At 38.1% G+C, this 24,329-nt stretch overlaps 1 protein-coding gene across 1 annotated transcript in view; it reads right to left on the bottom strand.

The window, feature by feature from the left end:
• LOC126355207 (fidgetin-like protein 1) overlaps positions 1–24,329 on the bottom strand; it is a 190,079-nt gene that overhangs the window by 14,071 nt on the left and 151,679 nt on the right. The window contains exons 7-9 of the mRNA XM_050005454.1: positions 5,797–5,983; positions 4,811–5,037; positions 4,607–4,721 (exon numbers count right to left, since the gene is read on the bottom strand). Of these exons, the coding sequence (XP_049861411.1) occupies positions 4,607–4,721; positions 4,811–5,037; positions 5,797–5,983 (529 nt within the window). The remainder of the gene's footprint in view (positions 1–4,606; positions 4,722–4,810; positions 5,038–5,796; positions 5,984–24,329) is intronic.

The following is a 24,329-nucleotide window of genomic DNA, read 5'->3' as shown; positions in this document are numbered from 1 at the left end:
AGGTGACACACAAACATAGCGGGTCACTTCACAAATGCTGTTAACGTGTAATGCAAACAAATGTTTGAAAGTACCCACCATGAGTTGTATCGGGAATGTGAGACGCTCTGTCAACAGGTGATTTTAAGTGACAAATGACTGAGCTGTGGCAGATGAGGTGTTTTGTTGTGCTGAATTTAAACTCGTGTCCTAATCCAACCACAACCTCAGGATGTGCAACGTATCCAAGAAAATGGCAGTTAACAATGTGCAGGAGAACTAAAATCATGATTGCTTTGTTCATGCTGATTAAAGCTAATCTCTAGGAGCAAACTCAAGACAGAAAAAAAAATCATTTTAGGTACTAATAGCAAACTATAATTTCTCACTGTCACTGGTTACCTGAAACTGTCTTCACACTGGCTGCACAAGCAGCTGCAATACCAACCAATGAGCAGTCCTCGTTGATAATTGGCTGCAGATTATAGGTGACACAGGCAGATTGCAGACAAAAAAAAGGAAAGAGAATGACAGGTAGAAAGATAAGAGCAAGAAGAAGAGTAAATATGATAATCAAAAATATGTGGCAAGGAATTAGAAATAAAAAATTGCATTAAATCCAATTAATTGGATAAAAATGATAATAAAATAATAATCAAACTATTTTGATTTGATTCATAAATAAAAAAAAATTATTAGATCTGACGAGATTTGAACCTATGACTTTATAGATGGGAGGTTTCTACGCTATCCATTGCGTTACACTGCAACACAGAATTCAGTAGTTATATTTAAGGCTATCAAGAGCCAGTCACAATAATGAATTGCAACCTTCAAGAATTTGGCTTCATGCAATTTCGCATGAAGGTTATCTAATGTAAACTGATTTCTGTGACTATGATAACTGTAGACATGATGCTGAATCACATCTTATGCAGAAGTATCCAAGTGTTTGGTTAGTGCTTTGTATGAAACTTAAGTATTTCATTAGCATCATTGTGTGTGTTGTTTTTGGTATGGTTATCATGTGTAACGAATATGAAATAAAAGTGCCAGACCCATGATTCAGGATCCAAACACATCAAGAAAGAATACTGGAGAAGAAATTGGAAATGAACTGACATACTGTGGCAGTCTGGCAATGGTGAAGGGCTCAGTCACGATGTTGAGTGCTCTGATTGGAGAAAACCAGCTCCAACACATGAAGTGTTGACCATCAAGTAATTTTAATCAGACTATACTCAACAGGTCCCTCCCTAAAGGAATACTTAGTGCGTTATTTATAAAGTGTTCTACATTGCAGGCCATTAAAATTGCAACACCATGAATGACAGTAAATAAAGTAATTTTAATTACTTTGCATACATATGGTAATGGAAAGAATACGTGATCAGATTGGTAGGTGATTTAAGGGTATACAGGGCACAAAATTTAGCGCACAGAATTGCTACCTCTGGCAGCATCAACCTGGCAGTATATTGAGCCAAACTGAGCTTGAGTGATAGATATGGTTACATCATTCCATGTTGCTTTGTCTCTAAGCCAGAGTACATTAGTTGTAGAGACTGGCAGGTGGTGGCATGCAAGTCTCTTGGCCAAATGACCAGACATTTACACAATAGGTGAGAGATCAGGGGAACATGCTAACCAGAACAACAGTCAAACACACTTCATATTGATTCCAAGACTTATCAAGCGGTAAAGCGCCGGTAGATCAGGCACAATAAAATAACACACACACAAAATTTCTAGCTTTCGCAACCAACGGTTGCTTCTTCAGGAAAGAGGGAAGGAGAGGGAAAGACGAAAGGATGTGGGTTTTAAGGGAGAGGTTAAGGAGTCATTCCAATCCCGGGAGCGGAAAGACTTATCTTAGGGGGAAAAAAGGACACACACACACACACACACACACACACACATCCATACATATACAGACACAAGCAGACATATCATTGATATGTCTGCTTGTGTCTGTATATGTATGGATGTGTGTGTGTGTGTGTGTGTGTGTGTGTGTGTGTGTGTGTGTGTGTGTGTGTGATTTTATTGTGCCTGTCTACCGGCGCTTTCCCGCTTGGTAAGTCTTGGAATCTTTGTTTTTAATATATTTTTCCCATGTGGAAGTTTCTTTCTATTTTATTTACACTTCATATTGAGGTAGATCAAGACAGCATAAGCAACATGTGTGAAAGTTAATGTCACAAAGACCTTGAAGATAAGACAAAGCCACAAGCCTTAACATGTCAAAAATATAGTGCTCGCTGTCCAAATTATCAGCTATGTGAACCAGAGATGATCGTGTTTTTTACCCAACGACATTCCATATGGTAGCAATAGCTGCTGGCCCCATATGACAACGACTACTGCAATCTGGCAACATTCTTTCCCCTCAAACCCTCCACATGTACACGTATGTCCATCATGATGGAGTACACAGAACTGTAACTTGTCTTAAAAGACGAGATGGTGTCACTCCTGTGTCAAGTGGTATCATTGGGTGTACCACTGTCTGAGTGCCCCTCTTTGCTGTCGCATCAAAGGAAGCCGTAACAATTGTAGACATGCCAACAGTGTGTGGCATGCGAGACATTGCGCTGTCTGTATCGTTACCTGTCTTGCTGTAAACAAGCCCTGACTCAACCTGTGTGAGGTACCTGTATGATCCTGCTAACTGAATCAACGATAATATCTCCCTCTGAGGTGATAGTCATGTGGCACCACTGAGATACTGTATGGTGTTGTGTGTGGCCCTCCTGAACCTGTCGATGCCATTTTTGCATGATTGACAAAGAGTATAAAGTGCAGTTCTGATAGAATACAATTCTGCTGCTCCCAAATACCAACACAGGCTGGTCAACAGTTCTCTTTCTCACATAAAGCACAACAGTATATTCTTGCAACAACTAATATTCAAATGCAATTTCTGAATGAGAAACCTGCCATGTAATCTTGTATACAGAATGTAGATGGCGTTACTCCTGCTTGCTTTGTGCAGATGTGCTGAAATGCTCATTATCTGCATATCCAATCATGTAGTATACTTTGTGCCAATTCATTGTTTGTTCCAATTTTAATGGCCAGCAGTGTATTAGCCAATCAGGCTTCACTATGTATACAAATTGTCTTTTAGTAACAATGCTATTTTTACCATTTTTATACCTGATTTAGAATTATTTTGCATACTGTTATGCTGTGCTATTGCTGATCTTTGTTTGTATCTACATTTTATCAGGTTCGGTCTGCTATATCAATCGTATATGCATACTGTGCAAGTAGGAATTGTTTCATAAAAGTTTAGCTCCAACAGAAGAAATATATACATTATGAAAGGACAAGGGTGTGTAAGGGAATAAAAAAGGATTGGTAACCAGAGGGAGAATAGAATGACCAGACTGATCCTGCTGCAAGGTGTCACAGCATGCTCAACAACAGAATATTCAATATTTATTATGCTGGCAGTTTGTCTATGGTCATTCATTCTGAAAGATAACTTGTTAGTGCTCTTATATCAGCATAATCTCTTGATTAAGTAAATTATGCAAGTAGTGTGACCAGAGTATGTGACATTAAAGGGCTGTGTAGAACAGATTTTACCAAAATGATCATTCATGTGAGCAAGAGGCATTTAATAAGAAGATGTGATTAGGAATGTATTGGTTCATTATTAACAATGATTGAAGTTTGGTGCATCATTCTTAGCACAGGGGAAAAATTTTGGGATGTGATTTCCACCAATCTTATTTCACAGTACTCACGAATGTAGAATAGCTGCCAAGAGTAGATTTTGGTCCAAAATGGTAGTCGTCGAGTTCAGCTCCCATCTTTGACCTACTGATAGCTAGCAGTTAATAACAATAATCTGAAATTTGAATCTTCATTATTAGTTGACTGCTATTATCAAACTGTCTCCTGCAGCTTATCTGTTTCCAGATCCAGGTTTGGAAAAGTATCAGTCAGTTTTACCTCTTCTTTATATCATTGTTCTCATAAGGAATTTAAAAAGAGAGAAACTACAATTTCCATCAAAATTTTTAATGTGGTGTCTATCATTCATGTGTCATTTATTGATCTTTCAGTAACTGTTACACATACATACTTCTTTTGTGACAAACACTCTTAGTTTGTAAAGGTTGTAGAACAGATGTACCATGAGTTTCATTTGTAAACTTGCCTACAATCTTCTACCAGGCACAACCTGTTTCTGTCTCCCTCTTTCAGACTGGATCTTCTAAAGATGTATTTTAACGCTACCATACCATGTCAAAATTTAATATTAAGTTCTCTGAGAAGGAATTCTACACTATATTTTCCCCAATGTTGCCAAAATGACTACTATTAAGACATTTGTCTCTACAATGCTAGGAAGAACAAGCAAAGACAGAAATCTACTGAAAATTCTTACCATAAGAAGGTACAAAGCTACAGCATCCATGCAGTATTCAATTCGATACTCAAGGAGTAGTAGTATGGGAAGACAGTATAGGCAGACACAAATTTGAGTTTTTAAGCACAGATGAAACCGAAATAAGTGTGGAACAATTGCAAATATGTGTATTACCATAATTATTCAGATAACATAAGAGCACAGTATTTTTTAACTCAAAAAATATAAGGGGAGTATCCTTACCAGCTGAACAAGGAATTCAGTTTTTATGCGCCGAGAGCTTTCATGTTCAGTCTCACTTCGTTGACTTAACAGAGAGTCAATTTCATCTATGAAGACAACAGAGGGTTGATGACACCTACGAACATTACACATGATAATTTACAACATTCCTTATTTAACAGTAAATCAAGATATTCATAGAGCTCATGTTAACAATAAACATACCTCGCCACAGCAAACAAAGCTCTAACCATTTTTTCTCCTTCACCAATCCACTTTGATGTCAGGGAAGATGCGCTTATACTGAAGAATGTTGAACGTGATTGTGAAGCAATACATTTACCAATAAGAGTTTTGCCTGTACCAGGTGGTCCAAACAGAAGAATCCCTTTTGGTGGCCTACGCAGACCAGTGAAGATATCAGGTCTGAGCATAGGCCAGACAACAATTTCCTGTTGATATCAGAGCCAGATCAGAAAGCATATGATGACACATTATTCAAATATAATATTTAGACAAAAATGTATTAATATTAGCACTATAAAATATACACTAAGAACTTTGAAAATAAGTTACATGTGTTGTCCCATGCTAAGATCACTGTTCAATATGAGTGGCTCATTGTCAGATGTGTGTATATGTTTACATGTCCTGCAGAGACACTTCTGTTGCGGTGCAGATGGCAGGTGCATCACAGCATGGGAGTGAAATGGTGCAACAACAGAAAATGTACTCCAAAGTTAAAGAACACTGAACAGTATGATTCTTGTGGGTAAAATGTCTAAATTGCGTACACATTCACCATGAAATTCTGGCATTATATGAACCAAATGCATCATGTCATCCAGCTGTAGTGAAATGATGTCAGCATTTTGACCACTGCCGCATAAGCGTGGACGGTGGTGATCAGAATGGAAGGCCATCAACATCGACCAAAGAGGATAATGTCCAGGGATCGAGGATGAACATCTGAGAGGAATCATTTTCCATGACCAAGTAGCAAATTTCTATTGCCAAAGAAATGAATGATTTGTAGAACTTTTCAACTTCTGTTTAGGGACTTGGTGACTATGTTGAAAACTAGTGTCATTCAACTGTGTCACTTTTTAAGTGTTTTGCAGCATTCAATAAAAGTTACCTGACCTGACATAATAATCTGTAACTTACTTTCTGAAGTCTCCTCAGAGTTCTATAGATAAGTGAAATGCTACCTGGATTGTAGACTTTGCAAATTCAAGTCCAGCTATGTCATCCCATGTGATAGGGGCTCCACAGTCCATAATTTCATTTCGTATTAACTCAATCATTTTTGGTTCAATGTTTTTCAGTCTTTCATCCTCTTCTTGTACCATTCCCTGGTTATAATCATTTCCTGGACGCCTTTCCATCATATCTCCTCTGTAATAACAATTTGTCAGATTTTTTTCTGCAGTTATTTACCTGTTATCTGTTCACAAATAGTATAGGTGTCCCACATACAACTGGTATGCCTCATGTACTGGTTAATCATCCTTAGTTGAATCACTTGTGAAGTGGCACACTGTCTCGACAGTTGGTTATATAGCATTTTATCAGAAAGTTGAATACAGCTGTTGTGAGAAGCTTGTATTGTTGATTTGTTACAGAAATGGGGCAGTTTACATAAGAACAGCAAATTGATGTTGTGGAGTGTTACATAAAGACAGGTTCCATCCAGGAATGTAAAGAAATGTTTCAAGTAAAGTATCCTGGCAGGGAACACCTTATGACCAGCACTATTCAGGATCTGCACAAGAAATGGAGGGCTGTAGGGTCCATTTACAATGTGCAAAGGAATATTTAACCTATTGTCAGGACCCCTGAAACTATAAACAGAATTCACACAGACATTACAAGAAGTTCCCACAAGTCGGTAGGTAGGTTGTTGTACAGGTTGGTTTACATTATGTCATCATGTACTAAAATATATCAAATTAAAAGCCTATCATGTGAGTGTGAGTTGAAATTTGATGATCAGGGGAAAAAAAGATAGTTCATTATTGTAACTGGCTGTTAACATTGATTTCTAATTTTTACCTGGGTCCGTTGTCTTACTTTATGTATTTGTCAGGTTATGCAAACTCCCCGACTGCACATACTGATTAAAGGACAATGCTCATATGCTACATGAAGTACATCACCCAGAGAAAATAGGTGTTTGGTGTGCATTGCCCAGTATGTGCATTATTGGCCCCCATTGCACCATTGCACCTTAAACAGTACTAGATAACTATAGATCTTTAATTCTTTCTGTGCATGATTATCAGATGTAGAGAAGCTGCATGCAGTTTTCCAACAAGATGGAGCAAGTGCTCAAACATCCAAGAAAGACTCTGGCCCTCAAGGTCCCCAAACATAACATCGTGTTATTTTTATTTCTGGGGCGCACTAAAAAGCAAAGTGTATGCTGACAGTCCTTGCACAATACATGATCTTAAATGAAACATTACTAGAGAAATTAACAACACCAGCCTGTAGAATTACAGCACGTTGCTGGTAACATCATTACACAAAGTCAACGATGACTGGAAGCCCACGGTCACCACTTCCAGCATCTCTTACAATCACGTAACTGAATGTTTTTTCACTTTACTATTATCTACTATTTTTTAGTTAGTTCACTGTTACTTCAATCTTGGGCATAAGGCATACTAGTTTTATGTGGGGCACCCTGTATAAGAATGTGCATATTTATAAAAATAAAATGAAAGTTAGTTGCTAGTCGCCACATTGCACTAGAGGCAGCCTACATTACAAAACATATGGGAATGGCACAGTAAATGAACAAACCATTCAGATATGATTATAATATCCTAACTCAGCTGCTGGAAGCAAACAATGTGACATGTATTAACAGCTCAAGCAAACAAAAAGCTCTAAACATTTGTTGAAGATGGTTCTAATCAAACAATAAAGGATGCAGGACTGACATGCACTGCATGTCCTCCTACAATTTTCATTTTGTTTAGTTAGATACATTTAGGTCATTTGTACATTTTAATGATGTGGAATGAGTTATGTAACACATATTTAGTTTATGCTATTTTGTCATATGTAGATATGGTTGGAGACTGTGGCTGTTATATAAATAAATTATTGATGATGTACAGCAACCATCCACAAATTGCTTTCAGGTTACTTCACTCAAAAAGTACCATTATCAGTTTTGAATTTCTTTCTTACATTTCATCACCAGACATCATGCTTTCATCAATACATAATACACATTGGTTTCCTGTTAGCTGCCCTACAATAAACAATAATTTACAAATTATAAATGTGTAACAAAAATGGTTGCAGCACATATCTTTGTTGTAATGCAATTTACTTGAAATGACCATCTGGCGCATCTGCTAATACAAATGCACCAGACAGACATTTCCCGTAAGCTGCATATTGTTTATCCTAGAGCAACTAACAGGAAATCATTGTGTAATATGTATTGATGAAAATATGAAAAAAAATAAAAAAATAAAAAAAAAATAATCTGTCTGAGGATGAATCGTAAAAATTTCCAAAACGCTAGCAGTACTTTTTGAGTAAAGTAGCCTGAAACCAATTTGCAGCTGGTTGCTGTACACCATCAACAATTCATTACGATATTCAGTTTAATAACAAAAGTGGCTTGGAATCCATTTGCGCCGTATAAGCTGCACGGGACTGAATGTAATTCTTCCAAATGCCTGGACATATGTTTTCAGCTTTGCTATTTGTCTTGCATCATCAGGTGGTCAAAGATTGTGGTAATAGCATAATTCACCCCTTTCTCATTCAGATGTTTTTAATGAGATAACGATGTTCATTTTTCTTTAGACCACTTGTGCAGCTAATCCTCCAACCATTCCCATGCAACAGGTGCAAATGAGTTAATTATCTCAGTATCTAGCATCCCCCCAAACTGGAAAAACTTAACCACATCCTTTGCCTGGGTGTTGCCTACCTATCACTGTGTCTGGCAATTGGGGAAATGTTTCCACAATTCTTTCCACATCTCTCAAAGTGGTAATCTCTTGCTCATCCAAACAACAAAATATCCTGATTTATCCTTATGCAACACCTCAGATTTGAGAGGACGAAGGTTCAAGCTCTGTCCAACCATCCTATTTCAAGTTCTGTGGTCTTCCTCAATCATGTCGGTAAATGCTGTTTGTTCATATGTCTGAATACACGAATAATTTTTTCCTTGCATTAACTCTTAACATTCCAGATGCAGTTTCACACAGCACATTTATTGTTACTCTGTCACTAATGTGTATGGGTGGGGTAGGAGATTACAGCCTTGCCCCGTTGTTCTTCCCTGAAGCTGCTGTAGTTTCCTTTGTCAGTAGTCATTTGAATGTAACATGGACTAGTGCCATCACTGCTTTTTTTGTGCTAACAGTTCTGATATTGCAACTGGGGCTTTGCATTATGGGTTCAGTAGCAAGGTCTTTGACTGCTTACTGTTTTAAAATGGTCTGACAGCAGCTTAGGAAGTGATGTTGGATAAGAGAGTGACAATGAAATTTAAAGTGAACATAATTCAGAATAGGAACAATATGAATGTGAGGATAAATTTGCTTTGCCATCTGTGAATTCTTTGAAAGAAACAGGTAATCAAAGTGATGAAGACAGAAGTATGGAGACTGAATCTTTACCTAAAGCTTCCACTACAAATATATTTTGTTGAAACAGATATTGCTGGTTGTCAAAGCCTCTTCCAATGATGGCCAATGACATTATTTTTCTGCATGTAGGCGGAATGTGTTTGTCCTTCACAATTCCTACAAAGATGATAACTTAGGTGAGCCACTTCAATTTTCTGAAGAAGCTTGCAAACTCATTGGTGATGCCACAGATAAAAAGCAAGTCAACAACTATCTCATACCCTGTGAACTTCATGCAACACTTATCATGTTTTGGGTGTAGCTGAACCAAGAGTAAAAGTCATTGCAGAAAGAGCGTAAAACCGCAGAACATGCACCACCAGTGACCAAAAAAAGAAGAGAGAAGTGGCTTATATTTGTCATTGTTGCAGAAGCCAATCTAACTTTATTCCTCTACAAAAATGTCGAACGAGTGCAAAGAAAACCTCTGAGAAGGAAACTGAAAACCTGAAAAGTACTAGCATAATTTTCATTTTTTGAATGCTTTATGGAAGTTTTTTATTATTTTATTGTTACATGTATAATAAACAATAAAAATATAACAAAAAGTAAAATTTAGAGTGCAAGGTATTTGAGTTCCACAGAATTAACATTATCATGTAACATTACGTCCATTATGTGCAGTTTCTTGTTTAAATGCTTTTTTTTTGTAAAAATAAACATTAAAACTTATTTGGATACATTTTTTGTGTGGTATTAATGTAACCTTTCACATACAAAACTGAACTGTTTCACTGAAATTGCTGAATGCAATTTTTATGGCTATTTACAAACAGCAGTCTGTCAGACCACACGTGGGACAAAGGGCAACAAAAAACTGACCTGGGAAACTCTGGGTTAATTTGAAAGATTCTGTATCACTGTAAAATGATCCCTGAACAAATGCATCATTGATACTATAAGAGCTGGAACAACCAAGAATTCAGCACACAAGTAGGGTTCTTGCGCCATAACTCTCTCGCCTGATTGCACACTTCCCTCACTGCCCTGCTACACTGTCTGAGACTCAGGAAGTGGAAGAGAGGGAAACTGGAAAGTGTCACATTTAAATGACAGTACAGTCAGGCTGCATAAGACTGTTTCATATTTTACATTTCTCAACTTAGATCACAAACAAAACAGATCTTCAGTATTATTTAATTATTTTTGGTGCACTGAAGACAGAATATGTTGATCGAAATATTTTATTACATTTCCAATCTAATTATGGGGACGTGGAAACTTTTCCTTACAAAAACAACGTAGACATCCTGAACATTAAAGAATTTATCTTTCAAAAAGGAATTACGTTGCAGATCAATCAGTTACAGCTGCACATGACAGGTGTGCTTTACACCTGCACATGTACTGTTGTGTTTTCAACTGAAATGCAAATGGTCTCAAATACAGATGTAAGACTGGCAGTGTCCTCAAAAGGTTTACAAAGCTATCCTTGCAATTTTTTCAAGGTCAAAATGAATTTTTCAGACCTCGGGTTTTCTTTAATGCCAGTGAGCTTAGGAAAATAGCTGGTGATTTTTATAAGAATTTGTCCCTTCTACAATACAATTTCGTTTTTAAATGCACCCCATATCAGAAATAAGTTGTTTCTCGCCTTATCTTACTGTAGACAGTGTGCAGACATGCTGCAATCCATTCCAAATGCTCTAGTCTTCTCATTGTGCTCTCCTCCTTCCTTCATAAATTCAGAGGTGGTTGTTGTCGTAGTCTTCAGTCCAGAGAGTGGTTTGGTGCAGCTCCCCGTGCCACTCTATCCTGTGCAAGCTTCTTCACCTCAAAGTAACTACTGCAACCTACATCCTTTTGAATCTGCTTAGTGTATTCATCTCTTGGTCTCCCTCTACGATTTTTACTCTCCATGCTGCTCTCCAATACTAAATTGGTGATCCCTTGATGCCTCAGAACATGTCCTACCAACCAATACCTTCTTCTAGTCAAGCTGTGCCACAGATTCTCTTCTCTCCAATTTTATTCAGTACCTCCTCATTAGTTACATGACGTACCCATCTAATCTTCAGATTTCTTCTGTAGCACCACATTTTGAAAGCTTCCATTATCTTCTTGTCTAAACTATTTATCGTCCATGTTTCATTTCCATTCATGGCGACACTCCATACAAAGACTTTCAGAAGAGATTTCCTGACACTTAAATCTATACTCGATGTTAACAAATTTCTCTTCTTCAGAAACGCTTTCCTTGCCATTGCCAGTCTACATTTTATCTCTTCTCTACTTTGACCATCATCAGTTATTTTGCTCCCCAAATAGCAAAACTCATTTACTATTTTAAGTGTCTCATTTCCTAATCTAATTCCCTCAGCATCACCTGATTTAAGTCAACTACATTCCATTATCCTCATTTTGCTTTTGTCGATCTTCATCTTATATCCTCCTGTCAAGATATTGTCCATTCCGTTCAACTGCTCTTCCAGGTACTTTGCTGTCTCTAACTGAATTACAATGTTATCGGCAAACATCAACGTTTTTATTTCTTCTCCATGGATTTTAATTCCCATTCCAAATTTGTCTTCTGTTTCCTTTACTTCTTGCTCAATATACAGATTGAACAACATCCGGGATAGACTACAACCCTGCCTCACTTCCTTTCCAACCACTGCTTCCCTTTCATGCTCCTCGACTCATAACTGCCATCTGGTTTCTGTACAAATGATAAACAGCCTTTCACTCCCTGTATTTTACCCCTGCCACCTTCAGAATTTGAATGAGAGTATTCCATTCGACATTGTCAAAAGTTTTCTCTAAGTTTACAAATGCTAGAAATGTACGTTTGCCTTTCCTTAATCTATTTTCTAAGATATAAGATAAGTCGTAGGGTCAGCATTGCCTTACATGTTCTAACCTTTCCACGGAAGCCAAACTCATCTTCCCCCGAGGTTGGCTTCTACCAGTTTTCTGATAGGATAATTCCCTGCAGGCGCACTATCCTCTGTGCCCTCAGTGGCTCAGGTGGACAGAGCGTCTGGCATGTAAGCAGGAGATCCCGGGTTCGCGTCCTGGTCAGGGTACACATTTTCAACATATCCCCAATGATGTATATCAATCCCTGTTTGCAGCTAGGGTGTCGATTTAGTTATCATCTCATTCTAGATAAGCTGCTTGGTCATCAAATGTAGCTGTTCTTTGGGGAACAGATACTACCTTCATATACAGAAAATTGAATTTACAATGAAATGAATACTCTTAGCTGCATACAGGTGTTGATATAAGTTGAAAATGTGTGTCCCGACCGGGATTCGAATATGGGATCTCCTGCTTGCATGGCAGATGCTCTATCCATCTGTCACCGAGGACACAGGCGATAGCGCGACTGCAGGGACTTATCTCTGGCATGCCTCCCTTGAGACCCACATTTGCAACTACAGTCCCGCACTAGCACTATATTCATAGTGCCCCTGCTCATCTTACTCATTACTCACAGCTTTACTGCTGATTCCCCTAAGAGTTCGGGCACTGTTTGTACATCCGCACAAAAGAAGATGGTGAAATGGCTGGTGAGATTTAAGATGGTATCTGTTCTTTCTGACATGTCCAAAAGAACAGATACCATCTTCATATATATACATAAAAATTGGATATCAAATTAGAATTGTCATTATTATGACAACAGTTAGAAACTGATAAAGCTCCAGAGCACCCCAAAGATAGACTCTGAATGGAAGATAAATTATATGGGGGTCATGTGGTATAACTAGGAACCATTAAAACAATAAAGGCAATTACAAAAATAGTTGGTTATCTTCTGTTAGGTAATGGCTTAAACTCATTTTGTGTTAGGCACTGAATTCATATCTAGCATAACTTTTTTTTTAAAGTGCAGTTTTGTCACAGTTTGACTTAGTTATAATCTAGAAAATTCGTTATACACATATCACCGGAATGAGAAATTTAATTTTTCAATATGAAGCATAAACTCTTTATTGTATAGTATCACGCATGGATACACTGTCATCCAGCGCGAAATGTGCACCGCACAAAGGACAGAGGCTGGTAGGGGCAGTAATATGTTATGTCAAATATTCACCTGAACTTTCATGGGGCATGCCATAGTAATCAAAAGAACGATGACAGCTGGAACTATGTGACCATTACTATAGACCACATGCATTCATTTGTGCCTGATGTCTTCCTCGATGGTGATGGTATCTTCCAGCAAGATAACTTCCTTGTCACATGCTGGAATCTTGCTACTGTGGTTAGAGGAGCATAACAGTGAACTCACAATGTCTTGAGCACTAAATTTGGTGACCCGAATACATCTGTGATTCTATAGGGTGCCAAACACATGCCCACAAAACACCTACATATGATTTAAGGGAATTACATTTCCGGGGTACACATCTGGTGTCATGTACCTCCATTAACCTGTCAAGGACTTTGTATTGTTTTCCAAAAGTGAGCCTTGTTGCTATTAAGGCAGTCGTAATATTTAGGATCATATGTATAACCTGAAACATGGAAAAAATTGGGTGGAAAAAGAAAGAAAAGGGTGAAGGTAAATGTTTGGGGAGCGAACAGCCAAGAACAGGAAACTGCTTTCATCAGTGAGAACTGCAAGAACAGAGAATGTGCAGGAGGAACACCATTGATTGGCAGAGTTCTGGAGGTATCAGTGTTGTGTGTAGTACGGCGTGAAAAGGTTATTTTAATGGAACCATCTGATAATTTAGACATTAATGTTAAAATTCTCCTACACAAATGACAATAATCAGGTATGTACTTACAAAACATGTTAAAAATAGCCTGAGGAGATTAAACATTCCAGACATGCAACTACAGAAATACTGTTGTAAACTCTACTCATTTGTGACATAGTAACTTTTAGCAAAGAGCAAAAATCAATACAGATGTACTGGTTAAATCCATGACTAAATTCAGTGCTACAATAAATCATTAAAAATGAGGGAAGGCAACCATCACTTACAGTTGATTGGTATGTTATTTATATGCACAACATAACACTGACTTAACTCACTTTTGAGATACTATTTGTAAGTTGGCATTACTGAACTTTTTAATGTTGCTCTACAGATACTTTAAAGAGGTTTTTGAAAGAAATTTCTGCCACTTGACTACAGTTTACTGTTAATTTATTTCACATAATCATGATTTCAGCTTTATAGCCATTCTTAAGTGCATATTTAACTGAAAATTAATGAAGCGGACATTTCATATGGTGCATAATATAGGACAAAGAAGTCATTACATATTTGAAAACATTACCCATATGTTACAATATATTCAACCTGTCTACATGACATGTCATTGTTGAAAAAACAAATTTCTGGTCTCTGAGATTTGTTATCGTATTAGACAATACGAGAACATATTGAAGATACACAATACAGCTGACATCGTCGCACAGTGAATAGCCATTAACACACAGTATGACGTATTTAATAGCCAATACATTACTGTTACCTGCATTCATCATATCCATGCATTAACTGACAACTGACATTAACATTTGTCAAAACAGGGTGCAGTAGACTGCTAGGAAAGAAAATCAGTGTACATCATTAGCAGAAGACAGTAGGAAGAAAAGAGTTTGGCAGCTAGGTAGACAGGATGGGAAGGGTGTAGGCCAAAAGTTACAAGACAAATCAGGAACAGGGTGCCAGGTCACAAGTATTGCAGAGAAGTGCTAGTCTCAGCCAGGTGACAGAGGACATAGCAAATTTGTGCAAAGATGTTGGCAGAGAGGATCAGGTTACTGTAGAAGGTGGAGTGGGGAACACCCTGGCTAAGGACAGGAATTACAGCATTAGGGGTGACCTAGATGAAATAGGAGTAGCTTCTACACACACAAATGTGATTTTTGTAGGTCGTCTTACAATACCACCCCAAGGTTAACAGTTCTGTGAGCCACATGAACACAGAGTTCAGCAGGCTGCTGCTGATTCAAATGGAACCTCACATGAATGCAGTGCCTGTTGCTAACATTAGGAGATGAGGATATACTAGATACAGACTACAACTGAATAGAAGAGGGAGGTATAGGCTGGCTGACCTTGCAGAAAATTTATGGGGTGGGGAGGGGTGCAAGGAGGATTCACATAAGCTGTTTGGAAAGAAGTCAAAATAACAGAAGAGTCCCCGGAAATGCTTAAGAATGCACAGAAAAAGTAAGGTTACCTTATTTCATCAAAATGTTAGAGGACTGAGTAATAGATAGAAGAGCTTCTCGTCTATTTTGAAAATTTAGAGACCCCTGAAAAGATAGATATACTGTGTGTATCTGAGCACCACACAACCAAAGGGTAATGTAAGCACACATAAACGATGGATGAGATATAGGTAGGTTTGAACTTGTCTCATGATCGAGAATGTTGATGTGATACAATGTATCTAATGAACAATTTTATATGACTGACATAACACTGTCTTTGAAAATGACACAGTAGAAACATGAAAGGTTGTTGGAAAAATCAAAATGTGGTCAAGACATAAGAAAAATTATTAAAAGTGCATCCAAATGACCGCGTCGTCTCTCAGCGCTTTCATATAAATTGCAGCTGATATATACTAATCTTGAAAAATCTCATAAAATTCATTCATAGGAATGTAATACCAACATCTCCTTCTAAAATTAAGAATATTATATCTATTTTCTCAAAAAGAAAAGCTCATCTGGTTTTTGACGGTATTTCCAATAGAATACAAAAGATCTGAACCCATATAACAAGCCCTGTCTTTCTGAAATATGTAATACATCACTAACTCAAGGCATTTTTCCAGAGATACTGAAACAGGCCATTGTCAAACCACTACTAAGAAAGATAATAAAAGAAGTCCATAACTATTGAGCTGTCTGTCTCGGTACCTGTGTGGTCAGTGCAGTGGACTGCTAACCAAAGGGGCCTGGGCTCGATTCATGGTTGGCTCATAGATTTTCTCTGCTCAGGGACTGGTGTTGCGTTATTCTTACATTCATATTTTCACAATTGACATTCCACTATTGAGACACCTGTATGGGCATGTCCCGAACGCCGAAACAAAAATTACCGAGCTGTTTCATTACTGACATTTTCCAAAATATCTGAGATGATGATGTGTTCCAGAATACTATCTCATCTGAGCAACAATAATATCCTCACCAAATCACAATTTGGATTTCAGAAACGATGTTCTACTGACAACGCCATTTACATGTTCACTCGCCAAACTTTTCCAATTATTAAATAATAAAATAGTGCCACTTGATATTTTCTGTGACCTATCTATAAATCACAGTACTCTCCTAGATAAATTGAAGTTTTATAGAATTGATGTTATAGCCAATCAACATATAATGTTCTATCCAACACAAGACTGCAGAAAGTTGTACTTAGTAACTCAACAACTGTTGTGTGGGGACATGATTCTGATTTTGGGGGGGGATCACATGTGTGTTCTCTAAGGCTCAATCTTAGGTGGAGGAGGGGGAGGGGGAGATTAGTGTTTAATGTCCCATCGACAACGAGGTCATTAGAGAAGGAGCACAAGCTCGGATTAGGGAAGGAAACCAGCCATGCCCTTTCAAAGTAACCATCCTGGCATTTGTCTGAAATGATTTAGGGAAATCATGGAAAACCTGAATCAGGATGGCTGGAGACAGGTTTGAACCGTCGTCATCCTGAATGCGAGTTCATTGTACTAACCACTGCGCCACCTCGCTTGGTCAATCTTAGGTTCACTATTGTTCTTCGTATATGTAAACAATCATCTATTTAATAACAACAGGCAGATTGAGTTGTTCTTGTAAATGACGTATTGTAATCAATCAAAGCTTCCATACAGAAACAGAAGAAATGGTAAACATTTTCTTAAAAGCACCACTGACTGGTGTTTCCTGTGAATGGTCTCAGCATCAATTTTGAAATGACACAACATATTCCGTTCTGCATCTCCGTGGGTGCTACACCAATGGTAAGTGTAACACACAGTGATGAATTAATAAAAAGGGTGGAAACCGAATAAATAAAAAGGGTGGAAACCTCAAAATTCTTAGGTGTGCATACTGATGAGAGTTTAAAATGGAAAAATCACATTTTGGTACACCTAAAACGAGTTAGTTCAGTCACTTTTGCAATTAGGAACATTGCAAATCCTGGAGAGAGAGAGAGAGAGAGAGAGAGAGAGAGAGAGAGAGAGAGAGAGAGAGAGAGAGAGAGAGAGAGAGAGAGAGAGAAATCAGTCAACTGACATATTCTGAATATTTTCACTCAATAATGTTGTATGGAATAATGCACTGTGGAAGCTCATCTTTAAAGAGAAAAGTCTTTATTAAGAATGTGCTGTACAAATAATATGTCGTGCTCATCCATGATCATCTTGTATTTATCTGTTTAATCCTTAAGCAGTTGCGTGGGGTGTTCAGAACACCCCAGTTATCCTTATCGATGGATTATTACACAATGGATAGGAGTATAACGCCATGTCCTTTGGTACCTTTCTAGGACATAATGAAAGCTTTGACTAACAATAGAATCTACAATGGAAAAACAAGTAACAAGAAAGCACGCAACAATGTGCCTTGGGTGTTGTCAGCACCCCACGTGACTCTTTATGCTGCAGTGCTGCGAGAAAGCGCACAGTTGGGTTCCGTAGCAGCTGCTTGTACTTTGTCACTCTGTGCAGTTAAAACAGCTATGGATCGTTACAAAATAGAAAAAGAAAGTGTGGAAGGTTCTGGAAGAAGTCTTAGATGATTGATAATTTTGAAGGATGAGGAGGAAACAGACAGTTGTGAAGTTCTCTCCCATCACAGTGACACGGAAACGGAGGATGAAGACAACCTGGAACTGGAACCACAAGTAAGTGTAGTGGGTAATGAAAGCAAGCATGATTTTTTTATTGGAAAGAATAAGGTAGCAAAATGGATGAGAAGTTGTCCTAGTCGCAACTTAAGAACTAGAAGTGTAGGTCTCATTATCCATCTCCCTGGTGTGAAAGCTATTGCAAAATCTCCGAAAACTGCTGTGGATTGTTTTTCGATATTTATAAATGACTTAATATTTAGAACGTTTACATTGCTGACAAATATTTACATACAACATATTGCATCAAATTTCACAAGAGACCATGATGCCAAACCAACAAATGAGGAAGAAATCAAATCTCTTCTTGGCTGGGCATTACAGGGCAGGACACCAAAATCTGGAAGCCTTATGGGACACAATTGATTTTGGAATTAAAATATTTCAAGCAACAATGAGTTTACAGAGCTTTCGTTTCTTCTTGAACTGTTTGAGATTCGATCATATTCGAGACAACAGTGTCAGTAATTATATTGTGTCTGAATATACGAGAGTGGATGAACAATTGGTTGCATTTAGAGGCAAATGCAGTTTCCGACAAGATGGAAATCTATGTTGGGAAGGAGCCAGAGGGTCCCTTTGCACGGTCAAATTCACCTAAGGAGATAGTAAATAGACTTGTAGGGCCTATCGAAGGTACAGGACGCAATGGGACACTAGACAAATGGTTTTGTTCCATACCACTGGCTGAAGAGCTCCTGAAAAAGAAACTTACAATAGGAACTCTTAGATAGAATTGGAGGGAGCTCCCTCCAGACTTTGTCTGCACAAGATATCTTCAACTCAGTTTCATATGTGCCAAATAAGGGCAAAAAAGTTATTCTCCTTTCATCTTTGCATCATGACAGTGCCACTGACACTAACACTGCAGAGGAAAAGAAGCCAGAAAGTATAACAATGTACAATAAGACCAAAACAGATGTGGACAGAATAGATGAAATTTTTACTACTTATTCAACCTCAAGAAAAACTAGACGCTGGCCACTTGCCCTATTTTTGACATTGCTTGCATTAACGATTTCGTTATATACGCAAATAATAATGAGAGGATTTCCCGAAGAATGTTTTTAAGTGATGTCGGAAGGTCATTAGTAAATCCCATAGTCTGGAAGAGAGCAGCCACTCACTCCTTGCCTAAACAACTTAGACAGAAAGCCTCTAAAATGGCAGGAATTGAAGACAGCAACAATGCACCACCTTCTGAATAAAGAATACTTAAGCCCACGCATTGCACGGTTTCTCCTCAGAGCAAAGATATAAAAGTTAAATCGCATTGTTCTTGATGTTCGAAAGTTATGTGTGTAAAATACATGAGAAATGTGTGTGAAAAGTGTCACCATAATGCACCCCTTGCAGCCAGTGATAGTGACTGGTTTCGTGAAGTGTTCATAGGAGTTGACTGAACAAATGTTTAATTACATGTATAATGTCTTATACCTGTAATACAGTATGAAGAATAACAGAGATAAATAACTAAACAAAATAGTGTAAAAAAATGGGAATTATTGCATTTGTTTCAAATAATCCAATTTTATATTCAAGTAATATTAAATAAAACGATAATGTACCGGGAAATAACATTCTAAATAGCCTTTTGTGAAGTAAACATTCATATCAGTGATATGCTGCACAACAATTTCATTATAGCCCCTTTCATTTGGGGTGTTAGCAACACCCGACACGACTATTAATTTTACGAAAAGCCGCGCGACCAAATAAGTGATAACAAGCTGGGCATTCTGATTACTACTTCACAGTATATTTACTCCTAATGAAGTTTTCTGTAAATAATCAACAGCAGTTCAAAGGATTATAATACCAGAAGGAAAAATGACATTCATTAATTCACATTAATGTTCTCTTGAGCACAAAAAAGGGTGTACAATGTTGCAGGTAAAATTTTTGATAACTTACTCAGTGACAAAATATCTCACAAAAATGAAAGTAAAATTCCAAAAATGAACCGAAAAAGTTTCTCCTTCACAACATTGATACTTCATAAAAGGACACACACACACACACACACACACACACACACACACACACACACACACACACACACAGAGAGAGAGAGAGAGAGAGAGAGAGAGAGAGAGAGAGAGAGAGAGAGAGAGAGAGAGAGAGAGAGAGAGAGAGAGAGAGAGAGAGAGAGAGAGAGAGAGAGAGAGAGAGAGAATAGAGAGAGAGAGAGAGAGAGAGAGAGAGAGAGAGAGAGAGAGACTCTGATTCGTCTTGGCTAGTTTGCCACTCCAGTTGATCCAACCATGCTCGAGCCGAACTTGCCTTAACTCATCGCAGTGACTCACTACCTGTTGCACCATTGTTGTTTACTGTATTGTTGCTTACAGTAATCATTATTATTGCTCTGTCATCTCCTGTACCGTTTCTGTCATTGTTCGTGTTTTTCGTACAATATTGCACTGTGAAGTTTTTAGTAGTTACTGTTCAGTCGTTTTATGACATGGCTCTTCTGTTTTTGTTACAGTACTGTAATATATGTGTGTGTTTCCAACATGTCAGGAGTGAAACAACAACAAGTTACTCTTTCTTTAAATGAAAAATTAGTAACGCTACAAAAACTGGACAAAGGGGAATCGCTCCAAAAGTTGTCAAGCAACTCAATGTAGAAGTGATAACAATAAAAGATTGGAGAAGAAATTAGAAAGACATTGACTCATGTACAGTGACAACAGATGGTGAAAGCACTCTTACGATTCGTAAAACATTGGAAAAGCCAAAACTTGAACTGCTTGACAACGCATTGTGAATGTGATTCCATCCAGAAAGAAGGAAGGGAATCCCAATATCTGGGGCCATTATAAAAGATTGGAAGCCGAAAGTGAGTTCGCAGCTAGTGAAAGCTGAATTTATCACTGGAAAATCCATCATGGGATTTTGGTTTGTTTCAACTCCTCATGAAAAATTATCTGCTGACACCAGGGTAGATGAGGAGTTTTTGTGAATCTTCAAGAAATTGTTATCTTGCCAAGTCTATAAACTGGCAAGGCAGGTCTAAACTATAAAATTCTGCCAAATAAAATGCTTGCTGCATAAAATGAAACCTTAGCAGGAACAAAACTTTAAAAAAAAGATAAGCAAACCATTTCTTCTTGCAACAATGCTGATGGGACACACAAGATTCCTCTGTTCATTATTGGCAATTGTAAGAGCCTAAGGCATTGAAAAACATTACTAACTTATCTTCATTACCAGGTCTATTACCACAATCAACAATCTGCTTAGATGGATTGTAATCTTTTCAAACCTTGGTTTTTTGATTATTTTATTTCATCTGTTGAAAAGGACTTGAAACCAAAACAGGTCCCTGCTCAGACTGTATTGCTGTTGGATAACGCACTGTCACATATCTCCGAGGAGGATTTAGCGAAAGGAGACATGAAAGCTATCTTCCTTCCACCCACATGTCACATCACTTATCCTATCAATGGAGCAGGCAGTGATACAATGGTTACAGAGGCAATATCTCAGAAATACATCAGTTAAGTTTTTGAAAAGTCTCAAGAAGGTTGTAATATACTTGTCCCATAATGTCAAAGATGCTATTTATAGAATTTATGAAAAAGACACTGCTACTCATCATGTAGTGGAGAAGTAGTGGCACAGGCAGGCACAATAAAAAGACTGCTACACATGTAATCTTTTGACCAGAAGGTCTTCACCTGAGGGGAGGGGGGGGGGGAGGGGGGGGGGGAGGGGGGGGGGGGGGGGGAACAACCCACACACACACGACCACTGTATCTGACTGCCGAGGCCAGATTAGGAGCAACTGGTGGTGGGGGTAAGGAGGAGGCTGGGGCAGGGAGGGGAAGAAAGAGAAAGATAGTGGTGGAGAATGGTAAAGTGCTGTTTGTGGGAGCATACAGGGTCGAGCTGAAGTGTTGTGCACAAACAACATAACACATTCATTCATAAGTTGAAAACCTAAGGAGTACAAATGTATGCCACCATAAGTCTTTTGTTCCAGCAAAAATTGCTGCCACTGAATAACAAGATTGATGAAATTCAAATCCTGTTAGAAAATGAACTAAAATCATTTGTTTCTGTAAATATAATGTAATTAAATAGCTATAAAAACCTCTTCACAAAGTGGCAGCAGGGGAACATACATACAGTGGTTCCATTTTCTGGCAGAAGGGTTGAAGGTGAAGGCAGAGGGGTGAAGGAAAAAGATTGGTGAAGCTGCCTGATGAGGTCATCCCACCAGCCCTTTTCCTTCACTCCTTCCTTCTCCTTCCATCCTTCTGTCAGAAGCAGGAGACAATCACTCCGAAAGCGTGCAGATTTAAATACAGGGTGGCGCACAAAATGTGTTACCAATTGTTTCTTTCACAATTTACGACGCACATTAGATATGCCGCTGGGAGATCTACAGCAGTACCAGCAGAGCTTGGAAAAACAAATGAGTTACGAAATGACATATAATTCACGATACTGCCACTAGGAGACTAGTAAGCAGCAATGGCTACAATGGAAGACTGATGACACAGCAACGATCGGCAATCGTGTTACTTTTTCATGAAATGAAAAGCCTTGTTGTGACTCAGAGGTGTTTTCGACAACAGTTTAACACACGATGGGTCCCTTGCAAAAAGACCATCCACAGGTTGTACTATAAATTTGCACAGGAAGGAACAGTATTGGAAGTGAAGTGACCTTGAACTAAGCCTGTTTGTTCGCCGAAGAATATTGAAGTGATACGAGTTGCCGTACAGAGAAGTCCCGGGAAATCGTGTAGAAAGGCAGCAGTGCAACTGGGAATATCCAGACGTTCCGTTCAGTGCATTCTTAAAAGTGCCCTCCATATGTACCCTTAGAAGATGACCTGTGCACAGAAGCTCACTGAAGAACACAAGCAGCAGAGATTACCGTTTGCTCAGTGGGCGGAGGATAGGGAAGAAACTCTCAACAACGTTTGGTTTTTAGATGAGGTGCATTTTCATTTAGAAGGTGTGGTTAACAAACAAAATGTACAATTTTGGGCCACTGAAAACCCACAAGTGCCTCATGAACAACAACATTATGCTCCGAGGATTACAGCGTGGGCAGCAATTTCCAATCATAGACTTATTGGATTCTTTTTCTTTGAAGAAACTGTGAACAGCGAGTGTTATTTGAGCATGCTTAGCAATAGCTTCATTCCATTTGCTACTGCCTTGCCCTTCAACACACAGTGGTTCATGCAAGATGGAGATGCCACAACTGCAAACACTGTGTTGGAGTTTTTACATGAGCATTTCGACATGCGTCGCTTCAATGACTGACAAAATTGGCCCCCCAATAGCCCAGATCTCAATCCATGTGACTTTTTCCTTTGGGGGTGCCTAAAGGAAAAACATTTTCCCAAAAAGTCCACGTGATTTAATGGAGCTCAGAAGACTTAATTCTTCAAGCTTGCAGTGAAATTACAGAAGACATGTGCCATAGGGTAATCGCTATCTTCAGTGTTCGTTTGAAGGAAGTTAGAAAACGAAATGGTGGACGTACTGAACATGTGCTGAGTTAGAACAAATCTCCATGGACGGCTCTTCATTGTAGTATATGTTCCTTTCTGATTGTATTGACAATAAAGTTTATATTCAAAAACAAAATGGTTACACATTTCGTGTGCCACCCTGTACTATTATATGTATATTCTCCTGTCACAAATTCGCGAATAAATTTTTTATCTATCTAATTACATTATATTTTCAAAAACTGATATGTTTTATTGACTTGTTTCTGTGTACAACAGAACATTGGCTGGAAGAAAGCAAACTGATAATGGTGTACTTCCCAAATATTTATATATGAAACATGGCTGGAATGAAATTGGTAAACTTTCCATTGAAATTCACAATTATACATATGGCACCAATGTTTATTGAACTGGCGCCTGTTAAATGTGTATTGCTGATACCACAGGCATATCGTAAGAAAGTGTGATACATTTTCCATGATGATTTAGTTAAAAGAAAGCTCTGTGCAGATGGTTGTCACATTTGTTGAATGTAGATGAAAGGTAAATGCAAATAATAATTCCTCCACAATTTTTGTATAGATAAGCCATTTCCCTACTCTTCAGCAGAGTGCACACTGCAATGAGTATATGAAAAAAGTTAAATTATTTAAAGATTATTTCATTGTCGTTACTGGTTTTGGTAAGTATTTAAAAGAAGCCAGTATCAATTGTGGCACACAGACATAAATGTCTGATCATCTGCACAGAAGATGCACAATGTCACATTCCACATGTTACACGAATTT

Source organism: Schistocerca gregaria, chromosome 3 (genome assembly GCF_023897955.1).
Source record: "Schistocerca gregaria isolate iqSchGreg1 chromosome 3, iqSchGreg1.2, whole genome shotgun sequence".
NCBI lineage: Eukaryota > Metazoa > Arthropoda > Insecta > Orthoptera > Acrididae > Schistocerca > Schistocerca gregaria.
Note: the sequence above shows the minus strand (reverse complement) of the source record. Positions and strands in the feature narration are given on the sequence as shown.